Below are 18,728 nucleotides of genomic sequence, written 5' to 3'. Positions count from 1 at the left end.
GTGTTTTCATGATTATTATACAATATTTTATATTTTTTTTATGTGACAATATGTTTCAAGGTACGTTCATCACTAATTTCATGTGACACTAAATTGTTGATGTAGACTTGGATTAAAAAATGAATGAACGCACTTAAAGAAAAGAAATTATTGTCAAAAATTTTGCTTTGTAATTAAGATGTATAGTATATGAATTTAGTGAAAAAAGTACCTTGAAATGCAGTGTCACATGAAGGAAAACACAAAATATTATATAATAATGATGAAAACACAATATTATATGATGAATATATAGTAACAATAGTTTAAAAATTAGGGTTAAAAGAATAATAAAGATAAGATGAAAAATAAGATTTTATATAAGGTTTAAAAAATACTAATGATAGAATAAAAATAAGACTAACAAATATGAATATAAAATAAATATTTTTCATTTTTTTATTTCTCGTCAATTATCTTAATTTTTAAGTGATATTTTATTAAAAAATATATACCTATTTTAAAAGTATATTTTCGAAACTATGAATCATCATAGTTCAAGAAATATCTTTATGAAATAGGTATATGTAATTCTAGAAAGACATTTCTGAAAAGCAAAAGGAGTGTATTTCTTTAAGAAAAATGGCATAATAAGTGAGTAATTGAGAGGTAAAAAGAGCGGTATGGAGTGTAAATAGCAAGAGCCTATTTTACTGTAGTGTTAGGCCTACAATCTTTTGTCCACAAATGCAAAACTAGCCCAAAACTAAATAAAATCAATTTCCAAGCATATATGATTTATTTAAAATGACACAAATATGTTAGTAACAACGAATTAAATGAAACCAATTATAATATAATTCTTTAATCTATTAATAAAAAATTATGAAATTAGCATTTTGCTTTCTTTATTTTTTCACTTTTTAGTATTATCATTGATTTTTTCAGGAGTGTTATCGTTTATTGCATTATATATGTGTTTATTACTTTCATTAATTGCATAATAATGATAATATGCTCGTGTATCAGTAGTAATAATTAACATTATTTATTTGACTTTAAAAACATTGCTTATTTACTTCATTCACTTGTTGGTTTATTTATTGTAGGTATATAGCAAGTTGTTAAATAAATTGTTAGCTTAATTAAATTGTAGGCATATCAGTGATGGAAATGGGATGTTAATTGTTAAACAATCCATTCGTTAGTACATTTATCATTATTGTAATAATTAATGTTAATCAGTCCCACATCTATGCATGATTTTTAAAGTAAGTACTACAAAAATCAATTATTTTATCATACATAATTATCCAATTATATAAAAAATATTTACACTATTAATTTAAAATTTCAATAAGAATAGCAACAAAACTTAATCAAACAAAATATGTGTTACACGAATAAAATCATTCTAAGTGAAATAAAAAGAAACATTTCAAAAAATAAAATATTTAATTTTTTTTCCATCACCTATTAATTTAGGGAGGGAGGGGAAGAAGAGAAAAATAGTTATTTGGACAACATCATGCAAAGTCCAACCTTGATTTTACCTTAAATAAGGAGAAGCTTTTAGGGTGGACAAATTCCTTAGGTTGTTCATCGATGAACCATAAATTTTCTAATGAACAGTGTCATTTGTTATAATTTTAAAAGAATAAATTAGATGTAAAATGACAATAATACTCCCAATCAAAATATAAGAGATTTCTGTGTTGTGTTTGGTACGGTAAAGGGGACTTATATCTACTTTCGAAACGGCGGATTCTACCCTAGTATGGATTTCACGAACAGTACCTAAAATTAATATAAAAAAATTATTATTATTTTATTATAATTTTTATAATATCTATTATACTCCCATTTAATATAAGAAATATTTTAGGCTCCAACGACGTTGTCACTACACGAGTTCCGACGAGAAGCTCGCCACTTGATGCGACGGCGGCACGCGACACCCATTCTTCCGCGGCGGCCTTCCGGCGAAAAGCGTCACTACTACCAGTTCTTAGAAGGCAACATCTCTAGCCTTTCATTGACAACTAAATAGCTTTGGAATCAAATGAATCAAGATCTCAGAAAAATCTTAAACAATCGAATGAATGTTTCTCAAAATTTTATTCTGGTTTACTGAATCAAGAAAAAAAAAAAAACTCATTTCATAGAGAAAAACCATTGTACCCTACATGAATCAAGTTGAGATCTTTGTGCCTTTACAAATTACAACTCCATCTGATTCAGCAACATGAAGAAAACTCCACCGCTCTCATTAATCTCAAATTCCAATAGATTAAGAAACCAACTCTGATGCAAAAAGTAATTTACACAGCAGCAATTGATAAAATAAACGACGCATTAGTCTTTAGCATCCCCTCTTTCCCCTTCTCCTTTCTTCACCAACAACCGAAGCACACAAACACAAAATGAACACCCAGGAAACGTATGCTTCTGGATCCGATCTAGAAGCTCCTTCTACATGCATAGTAAACAAAACTGCACGAAGGCCTTTGTTGCTCTGTCGACGAAGAGTTTGGCGATGGCGTTGTCAATCGCAAAGGCAACTATTGGTTTGGATCATACGCGACACGACGGCGAAGCCACGGTGTCGCCGGAAAAGTTAGATCTATGATGTGAGATAAAAATGTCAATTCCATGAAAAGCAAACTCACGAGACACTATTCACACAAAATTCCGTACGAGACTTACCTTGGTTTGATCTAGACGGTCCATGTTTCTTAAATTCAAATCCAACAGCTGATAATTTTCGGTGCACCGGTGGACAACCTAGTCATTTGGTCCATCCTAGAATTTTTCAAATAAGGAAAGTAGGTTCATGATTAGGTTGCATGACTGTGACAGTTAATTGGTAATGCTTCAATTTAAAGGTAAATAGTAAATACATTAAACTGAAGAAAATCTAATCACAAATAGTCAAATACTGTTTCCTTCCTCCATCCACTTTGACCATTTTTTTACGCCGCATACCTCGCTTGCCACTTGTTTTCTTCTTTCTCTGCCTATGGTTTTTCCTTTCAACGCCAAAAGTTTTTTTTTTTTTTTCAAGCCTAGGATGGTGTGTTTATCCATTTATCTCTTTAGTAAACCTTTTTTTCTTCTTCCTGGTTTTCATACCTCGAACAAAACAGATAGAGTTAACTTAAAATGCTACATGAAGTGAAAATGGAATTCTTTATGAGATTTGCTTGTTTAACATGTTTGTGGTAAGCTGGCTTACTGTGGATTCACATCTTGTGTTACAGCTTGCTTGTTAATAAAATATTTAGCATCTTCAAAAAACATGTTTGTGGTAGCTATAAGAATCCAAAGTTAGGAAAGTAGAGCGTTATGATTTAAGAAAGAGGATATTGAAAAATGTTTCTTTATTAGTTTTATTATCTTAAAAGTAATATAGAAATGATGTATACTAGTAGTTTTTTACAAGTTAGTTTTATTAAGAACCTTTTTTTTCTTCAATATAAAGCATCCAACCTTTTTGCCATATTAACAAAGTGTTTGAATTCTCATCCACACTCTTCAAATGGGAATCAAAGAAGCAACAGTTAATTGCTTTTGATGTGTTTTTATGTAAAAATTTAATAAAACATGGATTACCAACTAAGAATGTTCAATAGATGGGAGGATTCATCAACTACAGAAAAATGTAAGCTAAATTCAATTTTCCCACATTTCCAACTTATATGACAATTAGAGAAGTTATTTGAGAAGTGATCAAACTAACAAAAAATTTCTTACTAAAATTGAGTATGAAACAAGTTGTTAACCCAATACATTGATTGGGTTGAGTAAAATAAGTCTCACAAGTTTGAGCTCGTACTCAACAAGCTATAGAGGGGGCATCGCCCCCCTTTCCCTAAATTTGTCATAAAAAGGTAGGAAACAACAGGTTATTTGTCTTCTATAAGTTAAAAATTGAATTAAAAGGGGGTTGTTAAGCAAAACAAATTCTTACAGTTAAGCAATTTTGATAAAGAAATAGATGGTGAATAATGAAAAGTGGAGGGAGGGTTGTTTTGGGATATTTGAAGAGTTTGATTGATGTATTAACAAATAAAAATAAATAAAGTGTCCAAATTGGAATCTAAAATTTAATTTTAGCTTCCCTTTTAATTATCCTTTTTTGGTTAATAAAGTTGAATTGCAGCAGCTATACACACAAAAAGAGGAAGATAATTACATTGAGAGAAAAGCAGAGAAACACAGAAGCATTAATAAATAAAGGAGTATTGTTTATTTATAGAAAAAGCTTTCATGTGAAAGTTATCGTATCATGTCCATAAGTGATAAGCCCCACAAATATCCCAAACAGAGCAAGCAACATTAAGGTGCACATAAGGAAGGTTGAATACGACCAAGCAGAAGTTCTATGCTCCTAAAATGACACATTATTATGTATGAAATAGCACAGAGAAAGGGGTGATATAGTAAAAAAGGTTGGTCTTGTTATTTCTAATATTGTATTCCATATTTTATATAACTTGTGTTTCAATGATTCTTCTGTATTTTGTTATGAGAATTTGTTTTTCTTTTTCCTTCATTCTCTTCCTTTCCACCCTTAAAAGTAATGATATTATATACCATGAACACAACCACAAGTGCATGAATGTTTTCAACTTTTCATTGATGATTTGATCATGTAATCTTCCAAAAGAACATTCTTTTTTCTCACATAATTTTCTTTTGTAATCCAATTTTGCTTTTGGTTGTTTGAAATTTTGAGATTGTATGTATCTCTATTTATTTCTTTTTTCTTCCTTTTGTATGTAAAACAAATAATATCTCCACAAAGCAATTTCAGATGGTGGGTGATAACATCAATTCAAGGCAATATAATATTGATATAAATTCTACCAAAATCTTTGTTGGAGGGTTGGCTTGGGAGACTCAGAGGGACACAATGAGGAGGTATTTTGAGCAGTTTGGAGAGATCTTAGAGGCTGTTGTGATCACAGACAAGAACACTCTGAAATCCAAGGGTTATGGTTTTGTAAGCCGCCCCCCCTTTATGATTCTCATGTCTCTTCTACATTGGCATATTTGCTTGTTCATTTCATTTGGCATGTAGTCTTAAACATTGAGTCTTTGGTTTTGTTTGTTATCCTAGGTCACATTCAAGGATCCAGAGGCAGCAATGAAAGCATGTCAGAACCCCTCTCCAATAATTGATGGAAGGAGGGCAAACTGTAATATTGCATCTATTGGTGCAAACAAGAATCGGACACGGGCTCCACAACATCAACATGGTTTCAATCCGTCCATTTTCCTTTATCTTATTACACTGTCCTCTTTCTTTTCATTTTATTTTTAAAATTTCAACTTGTTTTTTCTGTATTCTATTTCTCTGGAAAAAGTTTGAGTTTTTTCCCTTCTAATCTATATCTATTTATCTCATACTAAGCAAGAAGTTACATGCCACCTTTACTATTTAGTCATCAATTAAATATTAAACAAATGTTTATGATACATGGCATAAGTTTATGATAGATGGCATAAGTTTTTTTAAAAAATAAAATAAAATTGAGAAGCAACTTCACACTGTGGGTGCAGGACGGTCTAGAGCAGCACCTGGTGTGTTGGCCTCACCTGCTTATCATGGCACTTCCTCTACATTTGTCCATCAAAACAGTGGGCAATACACATTTCCCAATTCAAGTTTTGGGTAACATGAACACACCATGTGTAGTTTTGGTCATTTTTCTATTTTGCATGTCAATTTTCTCCCTTATTCCCACATTCTCTAATTCTGCTTCTTTGCCGCAGATACACTGGATATTCACAAGGCACAATATACCCCCTGGTAGGTTTTTGTCTAATAAGTACTTAAAAATAATCACGCAATAAATATAGAATAGATAGCGCATATACAGAAAATGTAACAAATTTTTACATTGTTATTCAATTATAAAGATAATATATGATAAATTTGTAAACTTTAAACTACTTAAAAGTCATATAATGATTTTTTATTGATCAATGATATAATTCTTTTTACAGTGAAAAGTAACAGTACATAAAAATTAAACTCATAATTATATCTGCATTGTGCATGTTCTTCATTAACTTTGGCATACTTTTGTGTGGGCAATTTTGCAGAGCTGCTATGGGGTATTTGGAGGTCAACAAATCTCAACTTACTACCCGTCCAATGGGGCATCTGGCCAAGTGGGATTGGTTCATAACATTTACCCTTTCAGTGCCCAATATTCATACAATAGCCATTCTCATGGTTTTGGAGTACAATATCCACAAATGATGCAGTTTCCAATTCTCCCTAGGCACTATGGTTCAGCTGGTATCCTTGCACTTCCTTCTTCAATGCCAATGCCAAATATTAGTGCAGGTAAAAGTTAATTCATTTTATTGATATAATCTATTTGACTATCCAACTCAAACAAGAGTGCATTAAAGGGTAAAATAATGTAGCAGTTACAACAACAGCAACTACAACAACAGCAGAGGCAATAAGAACAAGTGTAGGAACTTCACAAACCGCTGGAACAACTTCTGAACAAAATTCTTCTGCTGAATCTCTACATAGACAAACCCATGATGCCTTGTAAAGCTAAATATGTTGAAAGGTGATGAAAAAGGGTAAGAACCAAGAGGGGATGACATTGATTATTTAAGAAGCATATTAAGTAGTGATTCCTATAAGAGGCTGAGAAGTACTCCAATAACTCAACACGGAACCCTTCATTCAAGGAATGGGTACATGATATACAATACATAAAGCTCATGTCACTCATCAACCAAAACCAATCCTTAATTCATGCTCTAAATATTGCAGCCTTATACTCTTCCTTACAGGCTAATTTTACTAACCCTGGATTGACTAGTTATTTTGAAGGAACTTACTGAATAACTACTAAGATTAGTTTTTTTTTTTTGACAACACTGCTAAGGTTAGTTCATGGTGGGAGATTTGAATAATTTACAAAAAGATCTTATGTTAAAAATCTCATCATCTATCGTTGTATACCAAAAAACAAATACATTGAGCTGGGACTGCTCAATCCGTCAATTTACTAATGCGGTGAATGAATGTCATGTGATGAGGTTTTGAAATAAAGTCTCTTTGCTTTTACGTACATAATATAACTATAAAACTGTTTTAAAATAATAATAGTTATAAAAATATAAACTAATAAAAGTAATTATGTCGATACCTCGTTACAAATAAATCAATCCTACACAATGGAATCGGCTTTATAAAACAATCAAGCCTTTTCTTTTCTAATATAGGGATAGTTTATACCTTCCAATTGCTGGCAAGTTTAGTTCATAGCCATTCCAATACAGAAAACTTAAATCCGTTGTGGGATCATATACTTGATGGATTTATGCCACAATTGGTGAAGACGTGATACCGAGTAACATTTGTTAATAATACTTCAGTTAAAAAAAAAAGTTGATTTATTAATATCTTGAAAATATTTGTTAGTATCTTGATATCTTCCTAAAACAATGTTCAATTCACTTGGATTGAAAAATTGAACTTGAGATGAAAGAAAAATAGAAATTATAATTCATTTTTATAACTCTAAATACTTTTTATAAAAGTTTTCTAAATACTGCCTTAAAATAAACTAAAAAGAGATCATGCAACAAACTTTTCTGTGAAATGGATTGAAATAAATTTTAAGAAAAAATTATAAAAAAAATCATAAGTCTCTTTGATAAATCCTTATAAGTTCTTTCAAATGTTTCTTAAACTAATTTTTATTGAGAATTGTATCATGGTGGCTTTAATTTAGAGACAACGATTGTCCGTTTAGTACTTATAGTGGGTACTTGATACATTAGAGAGGCATTAAAAAGTATAGATTACAAAACGGACTATCCAATCTAATTCAGGTTAGCCCGATACAAGTTGCAAACTATAATGGAATAAGCCAAGAAAATCCAAATTTAATTTGGACCTAAAAATGAAGCACAAGCCTTGTTTTGTGGGGTTTTAATGGATTTTAGTGGACTTAGCCCACATTAAACCATGATTAGGGTAGGCTGAAAAGTCGACATTTAATTTGAATTAAAAAATTTAAACACAAGCCCTATATTTCATAGGGACGAACTCAGTCTATTTTTTTTACCTTAAAAAGTAAGTGCAAAAACTAAAATATGCAACTATAAGGCTAAAGCAAAAAAATTGTTTAAATGAACAATTAGATTCTAAATATTCAATCATCTAGATTTTGTAAAATAATTTTTTTATTAAAATTGAGTAAAATAAATTATTTTATATCTTTTAAAAAAAATAGTACTAAATAAGTTTATAGTAAAAGTTGATGTAAAAATTTCAATTCAATGTAAAAGTGAGTTCTTTTTTTTTTTAGGAAGACGTTCTTTTCATCCTCAGTGAAACGTGCCTTTGGAAACAAACATTATTGAACTTTTTAAATAACTGACCATGATATTTTTTGTCTGCCCTCAACCTGGACTAATGGGTTTACTTAATGCAACACCATGTTAATCGGCATTGCTACGCGCACCAAGCAGAATTACCGGTACATCCAGCAATTTCACAAATTTTTCATTTTGTCCTTTTGTAAAAAGATACAGATCAATTGATCAATAAGTCTCATACGGAAGTTTTTTTTTAATTTTTTTTTCAAAAATATTAGTTATAAAATAAATAAGATTATTATACATAACACTAAACTTTCTAATGTATATTTAATACACATATAAATTTAAATAATAAATTTTGTGACAATTAATTTTGATATAACTCATACGAATTTTGATATAACCCAAGTTAATAGTCTTAGATTCGAGACATGGACAGGATCAAAATAAAATTATATAAAAAAAAAAACCCACCTTTTGGAGCCAAATATAGCCTGGGAACCTGTGTCATATCTAGACTATTAAGAAACGCTTTAATTTATGCTAATCTTGAAAGACCTGCACTCATTACACTGATTCGAATAGTGTAATTTCCGTGTCCATGTACATTTCTATAATCTATTTAGAAGAAAACAAAAATTTGGAAGAAGGATATAAAACATAATATTAATAACAAGCAAGGGGCTGGGAGAACTTCACGAGACTCAGACTAGGAGAGGCTTCCCTCACATCTTTGTTCTTATTATTATGGTGTTGCCACATTTTCCTTTGCCTGTGGAGCAATTTCTTCTCCATCACTTCCAGGTTCACTGCCAGGAACTCCCAAGCTTAGCAGCACTTCCTCCCACTCCTTAGCAGGCCCCTATTTCCAAAACAAAATTCAGTTACTAAGATTAAAGAGATAAATATGGTTTGGATTGGTAGCTTGAAATAGTTGTGGGGAAAAACCATGAGAAAATTGTCTGTTGAGAGCGTAAAGAGTTTTTATATATGATAAGTTTATTGATTTTATAAAGAAAAAAAAAGTTATGCACTGCAATGTGAAATAATTTTGCACTCTCATCTAATCACTTATCACCATGAATGATAATTTGTTGACTTTTATAATAGCTATCTTAAAAGTCTTACTAATGATAATGTGATCAAATGACAATATTAAAACTATTTTGCATTACCTGTGTGTGGCCATTAAAGTCTTTTAACAAAACTACCTTAAAAGTCATATTTATCATGATTTCTTATTGATTGACACTGATAATCAGTGCATAGAAATTAAATTCAAAAAATATATTTAAATCTCATCACAGCTTATGGTGTATTACTCAGGTTCTTCCTTTACTCACCTTCCATGAAAGATCTTGAGCCATGCAGTTCTTGATAATTTCTGTAAAAGCTGGAGTTCCATAGACTGCAAGGGCCCTTTTGACAGTCTTTGATATAGCATCCACATCAGCCGGATCCACAGCATCACACTAGAGCAAAATATTGAAAAATAAGATAATAATGATTAGTGCTTAGAACTTCAGCTACTAAGGACACTTGAAGATTCTGAACTGATGGAGGATATTACTTCAACATTGAAGGCACCCATCTGAAATCCAGTGAAGCCTTCTTTGACAGTGTCAACTAATCCACCTGTTGAGGCAACAATTGGTACCTAGCACCGTGAAAAATAGAAGTTGAAGAAAAATGTAAGGCCAATGATTAGAGGAAATCTTATTGCGGAAAAGAACACTAGATATGAAGGATTGTCAAAGCAAGAATTATACAGATCCATAGCGCATAGCTTGTAACTGAATGAGACCACAAGGCTCAAATCTGCTAGGAACCAATATAAAATCAGCTCCAGCAATTATCATGTGGGCTAGGGGAACATTGAATTTTGCCACTCCTCTGGCCTTATCAGGGTATGATATTTCAAGTTCCTCAAGCTGCTTTTCCATTTGTTTTTTTCCTGTTCCCTGAGACAATAGAATATCATCTTTAAATGAGATTACTTAATCCTTTTTTTGTGTGAGAAGGGTTGAGAAATTGTGAGTACTTCTTTCTTTTTTTCATTTTATACTTACTAGGGCTACCAACTGAACATTCTGCTTGATAAATTGGGGAATGGCTTCTGCAAGAATATCAGAACCTTTTTGCTCTTCAAGCCTACCAATGAAACCAATGAGAGGAATATTTCTGTCGACTGGCAATCCAACTTCTGCTTGGAGGGCTTCTTTCAGAAGAGCCTTTGCTTCCAATACCTAAGTAGGGGAATTTGTTATTTAGGTATTTTCCTTATGAACACAATTTAGAGATACTTTTAACTCTTAAGAAAGAAAAAAAAAAACTTCTTACTGTTGAAACATCATATTTGACAGCTATATATTTGTCAGTGGTTGGATTCCACTCCTGAACATCCATGCCATTCACAATTCCAACCAAACGACCATCATCATCAATTTTGCGAAGGATGTTGTCCAATTCCACTCCTTTGTCTGGACCTGACACCAGTTCTTTAGCATAGTTTGGACTAACGGTTATCACAAACCATGATTCTATAAGTCCAGCTTTCAACCAATTGATTTTCCTTCCAACCACTGGTTTAACATGCCTGCAAGATTAGAACAATATAAAATAATTAAAATGTGTATTTGTATCTGAATTTTTTTGGGTGAAATATGTATTTGACTATTTGAATCTGATGGTTACAATTCATAACTAATGAGCAACATACCCATCAATAAAGTCAAAGGAGCTCTTAAATTGGTCTGGGAGATTTAGAAGTGAGAAGTCGGCGAATGCAAATCTTCCTTGGTAAGCAATGTTGTGGATACAAAAAACAACCTGGTATTGACAGCAACCAGAAAGAAAATTTGAAGAGCTTGTGAGTTGACCATGAATGTTAAATTAGGTAAATAACTAAATATCTACATAATATCACTACAGAATAACAAGCCAGTGAGATTTAGACCTACCCGGGCATTCGTATAGATGCCCCTTGACTGGTACATACTTTTCAAGTAGCAGGGGATAAGGGCAGTGTGCCAATCATTGGCGACGAAAATGACATCTTCACCTGCATACAAAAAAATTAAAACATCATGCCTGAAAGATCTGATGTTGCCTTTGAAAAACTTCATTTATGACCTTAGTCCATACCATATGGTCCAGAGAAATATTTACTGGAATTAAGACTCAGAACCCTTGGGGCTTCCAAAGCAGCCTGGACATTAATTCAAAGAGAAAAAAAATAAGGAAAGGGAAGAGTAGACATTAGATGGATATGAGTAATTATAAAGAGCACATATTACAATATCCATCATATAACTCAAATGCAAGTAGCCTTCTTGCACTCAGAACTGCCTATTACTACTAACAAATATGCTGCAAAGAGAGTATTTCCAGTGACAAACTACATGTATTCTTATATCAATTAAAATGTGTCATACCGCCATGGAAATGATATTATGTCTACTAATTTATGTAGCTAGTACAACTGTTAAATCCCATGCCCCCTCCTCCCAAGTTGAAACATATATCTCAGGCAAAATAGTAGTTTTTTTTTATTCTTTTCTGGTAGGAAAGAAATAGTTTTCTAACAAATGTATTATAAAAACTGCAATATTTGTGAACAGAACTCTTGCAATCAAAAGGATACCAGTATAGAACCTGGCAAAAGAGGCTAAAACGCAGTTGGTTGTCTTCGTAATCATTTCCAGTAGTTGGTCCATAAAGTTTTTGTCCAGTTTTCCCCCATACCTTGAAGTTCAGTCACACTAATCAGTATCTGAAAGCAAAGCAGAGAGTATATAGTAGAAAAAATAAGGAATATTCCAACCTTTTCAAGAAACCAAGGGTGATCCACAAAGACACGATCAACTCCCCTCTTATAACAATGGAAGAAGCGAACCTTTTCTGTTCTATCTCCTACTTTCAGCTGTAATAGTAAGCAGCAGAACACAATGCATTTAACTATAGAACAACACAATTAGGCGAAAACCTCTTCTACCAAGATAAAATTAAAAACACGACTTCTTATATATAGTCAAGAATATACCTCAATTACAACACTTGTATCCCATGCATCTTTGTACTGGTCATAGCGCGGCACAATAGTCATTACTCGATGCCCGAAACCCTAGAGAAGGACTGATTAGAGAGAGTCTTGCACTCACTGAACACCAATATGTCAATTAATAAACAATAACAGTAAGCTTACTGCCAATGCCGGTGGTAGACCTCCAAGAACATCTCCCAACCCACCAGTTTTGCACCATGGAGCCACCTCGGTTCCTATAATTATGAAAGTCATGCCACATGTGATCATGCCTTTAGGCCTGGCATTCTTGCCTTGAGGTCCCTTCCTCATAGCTTGCACTGCATTGGTTTTAATTGGGGTTCTGTTAAGTAGCTCATCCACCGGGTTCAAAATTCTTAGTCCATTATGAGTATTTGTCTGCTTCAGAGATCTAAGTCCCATTGCTACTGCTTTAGACTCATATGAAGCAGTTGTTGGTCCATGGTGGACATGAGAATTTCTAGAGACTAAGTTACTTGAAGCAGTCAATGTCGCCATCTTTGATACCTGCTGTGAACAACAAAGATTCCTTCAGAATTAGACCAACATTAAGGTTTCTTAGTTACTTTACTCGATTGAAATTATTTTGTAGCAACACATTTGTACTTAGTGCTATGAGTTCAAAGTTCTTAACTAGTACATATATGTTCATGAATGGTAGCATAAGAATTAAGATACCATGTTACTCATGAAACTGTCTTAATTTGTTAAGAACAATTGACACTTAACAAAATGGCACATTAAATCAGGACCACACTAAGAAAAGGAAAGAAAATAAGAAAAAATAGTTGAAGTTTGGGAGTGGAACTAACTAACCAGACGCTGAAGCAGCACAACAAAGAGAGTTTGGGAGAGAGAGGTGGTAGAACCAAGTTGCAAGGTTAATCAGAAGGGCAAAGATTTAACATGAAGAATCATCATTATATTATTGAATGAATTGCTTCAAAACAAATGCACAGAAGACTCCAACATTTGTAGTTTGGTACCGTACACGTGGCAACCATAGAACGATCCTTGTATATTGCATCGCTTAGACACCTCAAACGTTATTTGAGGCCTACAGCACTTTGAGATCATTGAAGTTTTGTGGGGCCATGTTGCTACCTCTGAATAATTGGGATATTTTTTTGTTTTTGATGACAGAATAATTGGAATATGCCCTCGTGAGTACTAAAGCCTTAAAATATATAAAGATTTTTTTCGGGGGATTCTTTAACTTTGATAATTAAAATCATTTTTTTTACAAAAATAATTATAAAAAAAGTTTAGAGGAAGGCTTTTTTTTTCTTGAATGATTTTAGGGGTTAAATCAATGACTCCATCGTGTTCATTGTCATTTTCTGATTTATGGTTCGTGTGTAAAGAATGAGAACAATAAAGATTCAAGATAATACTCTACTTATCAATATTATATTACTCAAACTATTCAATACTGATGGGTAAGTTAACACTTAATGGGTGATCTTGTTTCTGTTCCAAATTGACTACTTTTTTTATTTAAATAAATAGGAAAATGGAAAAGGACCATTTTGTGATTTGATTTTTTTTGGAGGATGTAAAGTGATTCAACTTTTTTTTTTTTTTTTACGGTTGTGAAGGGGTAAAGCTAAGCTTGGAGGGAAGTTGTGAAAAAGGGGAAAAGTGTGGTGGCAAAAAAGTAGAAACAAAAAATAGGCAAGTTATTATGGCTATATACCCAAAACAAAAACGTGTTTAAAGAACTTGCTAAGTGCCAACGCTCAAGTGGGAAATGTATATATTGGTCTTAGTCGACCAGTGATTTAGCATTGATAGATATAGATATTTGAGGTGCTGATATAAAATGTTAAAAATATTAAATAAGTATTAAAAATTATTGACCAGTTATAATAGACAGTAGATCATGAACGGTCCAAAATCATTTCATAACACTCTGGTTCAATTTATCATTTTTAATATTTTTAATTTCAATTAAATTTTAATATTTTTGATAAAAATATCAATAATTATAAATGACATGATAAAATATTTATCAGAAATCTAAAATATAAATTATATGTTTAAAAATATTTGTTTATTATAAATTTTAACTATAATATAATTTATATATTTTAAAAAAATTAATCTCTTGGAACTTTTAGTCATAAAATAAATATTTATATTTGTGCATTACACATATTAAAATACTAGTTATAATATAAGTATACTAATAATTTAGCTTAGCAGTTGGATCAACCTTAATTCACTAAGTTTCCCTTATACTGACATGCAAATGGACAATTTACACTTGTTAAACCGCAGACACGAAGTTGTTGTGATGGTGACCCATAATGTACGAAAAGGAAACATAGCACAGGCTGCTCATTTAATGGAGAAATGGATTCCATACATTCACGCTTCATAAATTTGGATGGTCAAACGAAAATCAAACAATTTATATTTTTAATGTTAAATTTACTGGAATAATATATCAATCGTCTCATCTTCATCAAATGGTTATAATCGACCGACTATGCGAACGTGTGTTTTTTCTAACTACTGGGAACTCAGATCTAATTTAAAGGTATATATGTTTAGTAATATATATATATATATATATATATATGAAAAATAATTAAATTTGACTTTTAAAAATAAAAATTTAAAAAAATTAACTCTTTTTAGAGAAAAATTATAATAACAATTTCTGAGAATTTTCAGTATTACTCACAACTTTATTTTTGTTTTACTTTTATGGCAATTTTATTCGCATAAGCCACGTACCAGCATAGGAAGAAAAATGCTTCTAATAGAGATGTCCCATGATAAATTGTTGAGAAAAATATAACTTAAGTGTATGTGCTCTTATGTGATTCATGTTTTTGAGATTGTTAAATAAAAAATATCATGGTTACACTAATATTTTTGGGGGTTTTAATATAGGAAAAATGAGTAAGTATGAAGAAGATTTGAGACAGACATAACAGATCTAGTACACCCAATACCTTGTTGAGAAGCTTTAAATTTAAAATTTTAAAGTATTTTGACTTTTTTTTATTTAGGTCATATCTTGGATTTCATAATGTGATTGGTGTTATCTTAGTGTCTATAATGCTTAAACAAAAATTTTACTTTCCGTGAAGAGATTATGATAAGATTTAACATGAATCGTAAAAGGTTGAATCACATGCAGATATAAGTCCATCCAATAGTTGGTAAAAATTGTTTGGCAATTCATTTTTCTATTTGTAATAGACAAACAACTTTCTTTCTTGTTAATGTCCTATGGATATTCTTTTTTACTCTCCCAAATAATACTTGACCAACTAGGACGGTGGAGTATTTATGAAAGTTACTACAATATTTAAGTTGAATCTCAAGTTGAAAGTGATAAATAAGAATCAATTGTGTCTTTATTTTAATATTCACACAATTATTTATACATACCTTGATGGGTCTTAGACCTATGGGTCTCTTCCCAAGATCTCTTTATGTAATCCAAGTAATCTCTTTTAAACAAGTTGTCAAAGATTGGATGAGGTTTCTCAGACATCTAATCAGATCGAATACTTAGTAGGGATGTCAGGTACCCGACTTGACTGGGTGGTTGATACCCAGTGGCGAATCTAAGACCCTGAGTCAATGGGGGCAATTTACTTTTCAAATAATATAAATTAATAATAATTATCATTATGCATATCAAGATAAAGACATAAGTATCAAAATCATAAAATTTTAATGTATTTATTCAAATAAATTACATACCTTATAATTGTCCTCTACGTGATTTCATGTTTTGAAATCGTTGAATGATCAGTTCATTGCCAATCTTTTTGAACACATCTTTCTCAATATAAGTCACTAGACAATCACTCATCCATGCATCTCTCTACCGATTACACAACCTATTTTTCACAATTTTCATGGCAGAAAAGACTCTTTCCATAGTTGATGTGGCAACAGGCAAAATCATTGCTAACTTCAAAAGAAGGTAAACTAATGGATAAACAATATGTCTTCCAGTTTCAACTAACTTCTCCGAAAGATTTTTGATTCCTTTCAAAGATGAAAATTCTACATTGCTACGCATATCAATGATATAAGTCTCAAGTTGATTATCAAGCATCACTAAATTAATTGCAGAGAATTCAGATGGATAAAACTTTGCAAATTCAATTAGCCTTGCCTTATCAAAAGTAGAGAATAAATTGGTTGGATTCAAACAATCTATGCAAAGAAGCAACTGAGTATTTGTCTCTGTAAAATGATCATTAAGTTCCTGAAGTTGTTTGTCCACAACAGTATAAAATAATTCAACACGATAATAATGCTCAGTTGTGATAGCTTGAGCTTTACCTCTACATCGTGATCTCCCCTTAAAAAAAAATATGTCTTCCATATTAGGAATGTTAATGAAATGCTTATTACAAAATGAATTTACTTCCTACAGTAAAGACTCCAATCCATTATCCCTCATAGTTTGCAATCATAGCTTTGTGATGTTAACCAAGTTCATAGCATTGATGATGTCTTGATCTTTCCTTTGCAATGCCTGTGACAATTCATTTGGAATACCCAAGACATTTTTCATCAAATGCAATGTGAATGCAAAATCAAAATCTTTTAGCAAATGTAAAAGACCATTTGCTTCAGCTCTTTGATCTGCATTTGATCCATCTTCTTTTATAATTTCAAGAACATCAACTATAGAAGAATAAATCAATATCAAATTGATCAAAGTTGCATAATGTGAACCCCAACGAGTATCAACAGCTCGTTTAAGACTAGTTTCTTGATTCAAACCTTGTCCACTAGGAATTTCTCCTTTTCCCAATGCCTTTCTAACATAATTTATTTGTTTTTCACGAAGCATGTCATGTCGTTTGCAAGATCCCCCAACAACATTTAATAAAGTGGACACCAAATTAAAAAGAGAGGCAACTTGAATGTGATTTTTTGCAACAGCAACTAATGTGAGTTGTAATTGATGAACAAAACAATGTACATAAAAAGCAGATGAATTCTCCTTTAAGATCAAACTTTTGAGACCAGAAAATTCCCCTTGCATGTTGCTAGCACTGTCATAACCTTGTCCACGAATCCTTGATATATTAAGCCCATGTTTACAAAATAATTCATCAATTGCCATTTTCAATGATAAAGCTGTAATATCTTTAACATGAACCATACCAAAAAAACGCTCAACAATACTTCCCTTTTTGTTAACATAACGCAAAGCAATAGCCATTTGCTCCTTGTTTGATATGTCACGTGCTTCATCAACAATGATAGCAAATAATTCATCTCTAAGATCATTAATAATAGCATTAGTGGTTTCTAATGCAATAGCATTGACAATATCTTTTTGGATTTTTGGAGCAATTAATTGATGATTTTTAGGAGCATTTTCCAAGACATCATGATTTATTGATTCATTGTGTTCAGCAGGAAATCTAAGAAGTTCCAGGAAATTACCTTGGTTAGCAGAATTGGTTGATTCATCATGACCACAGAAAGCTAATCCTTGCTTTAATAGAAAACAAATACAATCAATTGACGCTGTCAAACGCCTTCGATACAAGTCACGAACTTGTTCAGATTGCTTAGATATAACAACTTCAATATGTTGATTTTGATTCATTAAATCTTGACACTTCCTCCAAGCAATGTTATGAGCACTATTAGGACCTCCAACATGAGATGAAAGTCTTTCTTTCTTATTCCAATTTGTGAATCCCTCTATCACAAATGTATCACCACCTGATTGCTTTCCAAAATCATGCCTAAAAAGATAACAACACAAGCAAAATGCAACATCTTTTTCTATGCTATACTCCAACCAGTTGCCAAATTCATTAAACCAAGAAGGACAAAATCTTCTTAAAGACTTTCCAATTTTTCTTTGGGAAAAATTATGTTGAGTAGGTTGGCATGGTCCTCTTTGTAAATATGTTCTTCGTATCTTATCTCGATCATTAGGATGATATGCTAAAATTTTAATTCGTTTTCCTGGATCTAATGGAAAGTCTTCCAAATTAATTTCAATTTGTTGTTGTTGGATACTTGATTCATAAGATTTTGATGAAGATTGTTGCTCATTTAATGGTAATTTCCTCTTCAAAAATCTATTCATGATCTATTTACAATTTAAAAGAAATTAATAATTCTAAATTTAAAATATCCATAAAAATTAAAAATCTATAAATTCATCAAACATAATTAATATATAATTATATTATTTATATATCAAACTTAAGGGGAAAAAAAGAAAAAGATTTGTGAAAAAACACATAACCATGAGAGACATGTTTATAAGTTATAACAGTTATTGGTAATTTTGTACCTAAATCTTTCTTTGCTTGTT

The 18,728-nt window shown here is 31.6% G+C and overlaps 2 protein-coding genes, 1 long non-coding RNA gene and 1 pseudogene across 5 annotated transcripts; 1 reads left to right on the top strand and 3 right to left on the bottom strand.

Moving 5' to 3' along the window:
* Positions 1–2,110: 2,110 nt before the first annotated feature.
* On the bottom strand, positions 2,111–2,976 carry LOC114417683. The gene is made up of 2 exons (XR_003667878.1): positions 2,686–2,976; positions 2,111–2,602 (listed from the first exon to the last, which is right to left on the bottom strand). It is a non-coding gene; the product is annotated as an uncharacterized LOC114417683 (long non-coding RNA).
* Positions 2,977–4,587: 1,611 nt separating this feature from the next.
* LOC114417668 (RNA-binding protein 24-like) lies at positions 4,588–6,789 on the top strand. 2 transcript variants are annotated; one of them, XM_028382767.1, is made up of 6 exons: positions 4,588–4,984; positions 5,102–5,240; positions 5,545–5,656; positions 5,758–5,794; positions 6,091–6,337; positions 6,421–6,789. In XM_028382767.1, exons 1-6 carry the CDS (start codon positions 4,796–4,798, stop codon positions 6,555–6,557), a joined length of 861 nt encoding a protein of 286 aa, XP_028238568.1. In that variant the 5' UTR covers positions 4,588–4,795; the 3' UTR covers positions 6,558–6,789. The 2 variants fall into 2 exon arrangements, with proteins under 2 accessions (XP_028238568.1, XP_028238569.1); XM_028382768.1 differs by having other exon boundaries at positions 4,591–4,984; positions 6,424–6,789.
* Positions 6,790–8,833: 2,044 nt separating this feature from the next.
* LOC114418264 (granule-bound starch synthase 1, chloroplastic/amyloplastic-like) lies at positions 8,834–13,351 on the bottom strand. 2 transcript variants are annotated; one of them, XM_028383527.1, is made up of 14 exons: positions 13,223–13,351; positions 12,548–12,916; positions 12,386–12,466; positions 12,167–12,265; positions 11,998–12,087; positions 11,488–11,551; positions 11,304–11,404; positions 11,063–11,172; positions 10,684–10,939; positions 10,413–10,589; positions 10,113–10,304; positions 9,914–10,000; positions 9,687–9,815; positions 8,834–9,205 (listed from the first exon to the last, which is right to left on the bottom strand). In XM_028383527.1, the coding sequence occupies exons 2-14, from the start codon at positions 12,902–12,904 to the stop codon at positions 9,089–9,091; spliced, it is 1,860 nt and encodes a 619-aa protein (XP_028239328.1). In that variant the 5' UTR covers positions 12,905–12,916; positions 13,223–13,351; the 3' UTR covers positions 8,834–9,088. The 2 variants fall into 2 exon arrangements, with proteins under 2 accessions (XP_028239328.1, XP_028239329.1); XM_028383528.1 differs by having other exon boundaries at positions 12,548–12,913; positions 13,223–13,347.
* A 2,779-nt stretch (positions 13,352–16,130) lies between these two features.
* On the bottom strand, positions 16,131–18,497 carry LOC114419333 (annotated as a pseudogene).
* Positions 18,498–18,728: the final 231 nt, after the last annotated feature.

The sequence above is a fragment of the Glycine soja genome, chromosome 7, assembly GCF_004193775.1.
Source record: "Glycine soja cultivar W05 chromosome 7, ASM419377v2, whole genome shotgun sequence".
Classification (NCBI taxonomy): domain Eukaryota; kingdom Viridiplantae; phylum Streptophyta; class Magnoliopsida; order Fabales; family Fabaceae; genus Glycine; species Glycine soja.
This window is presented reverse-complemented; position numbering and strand designations above follow the sequence as displayed.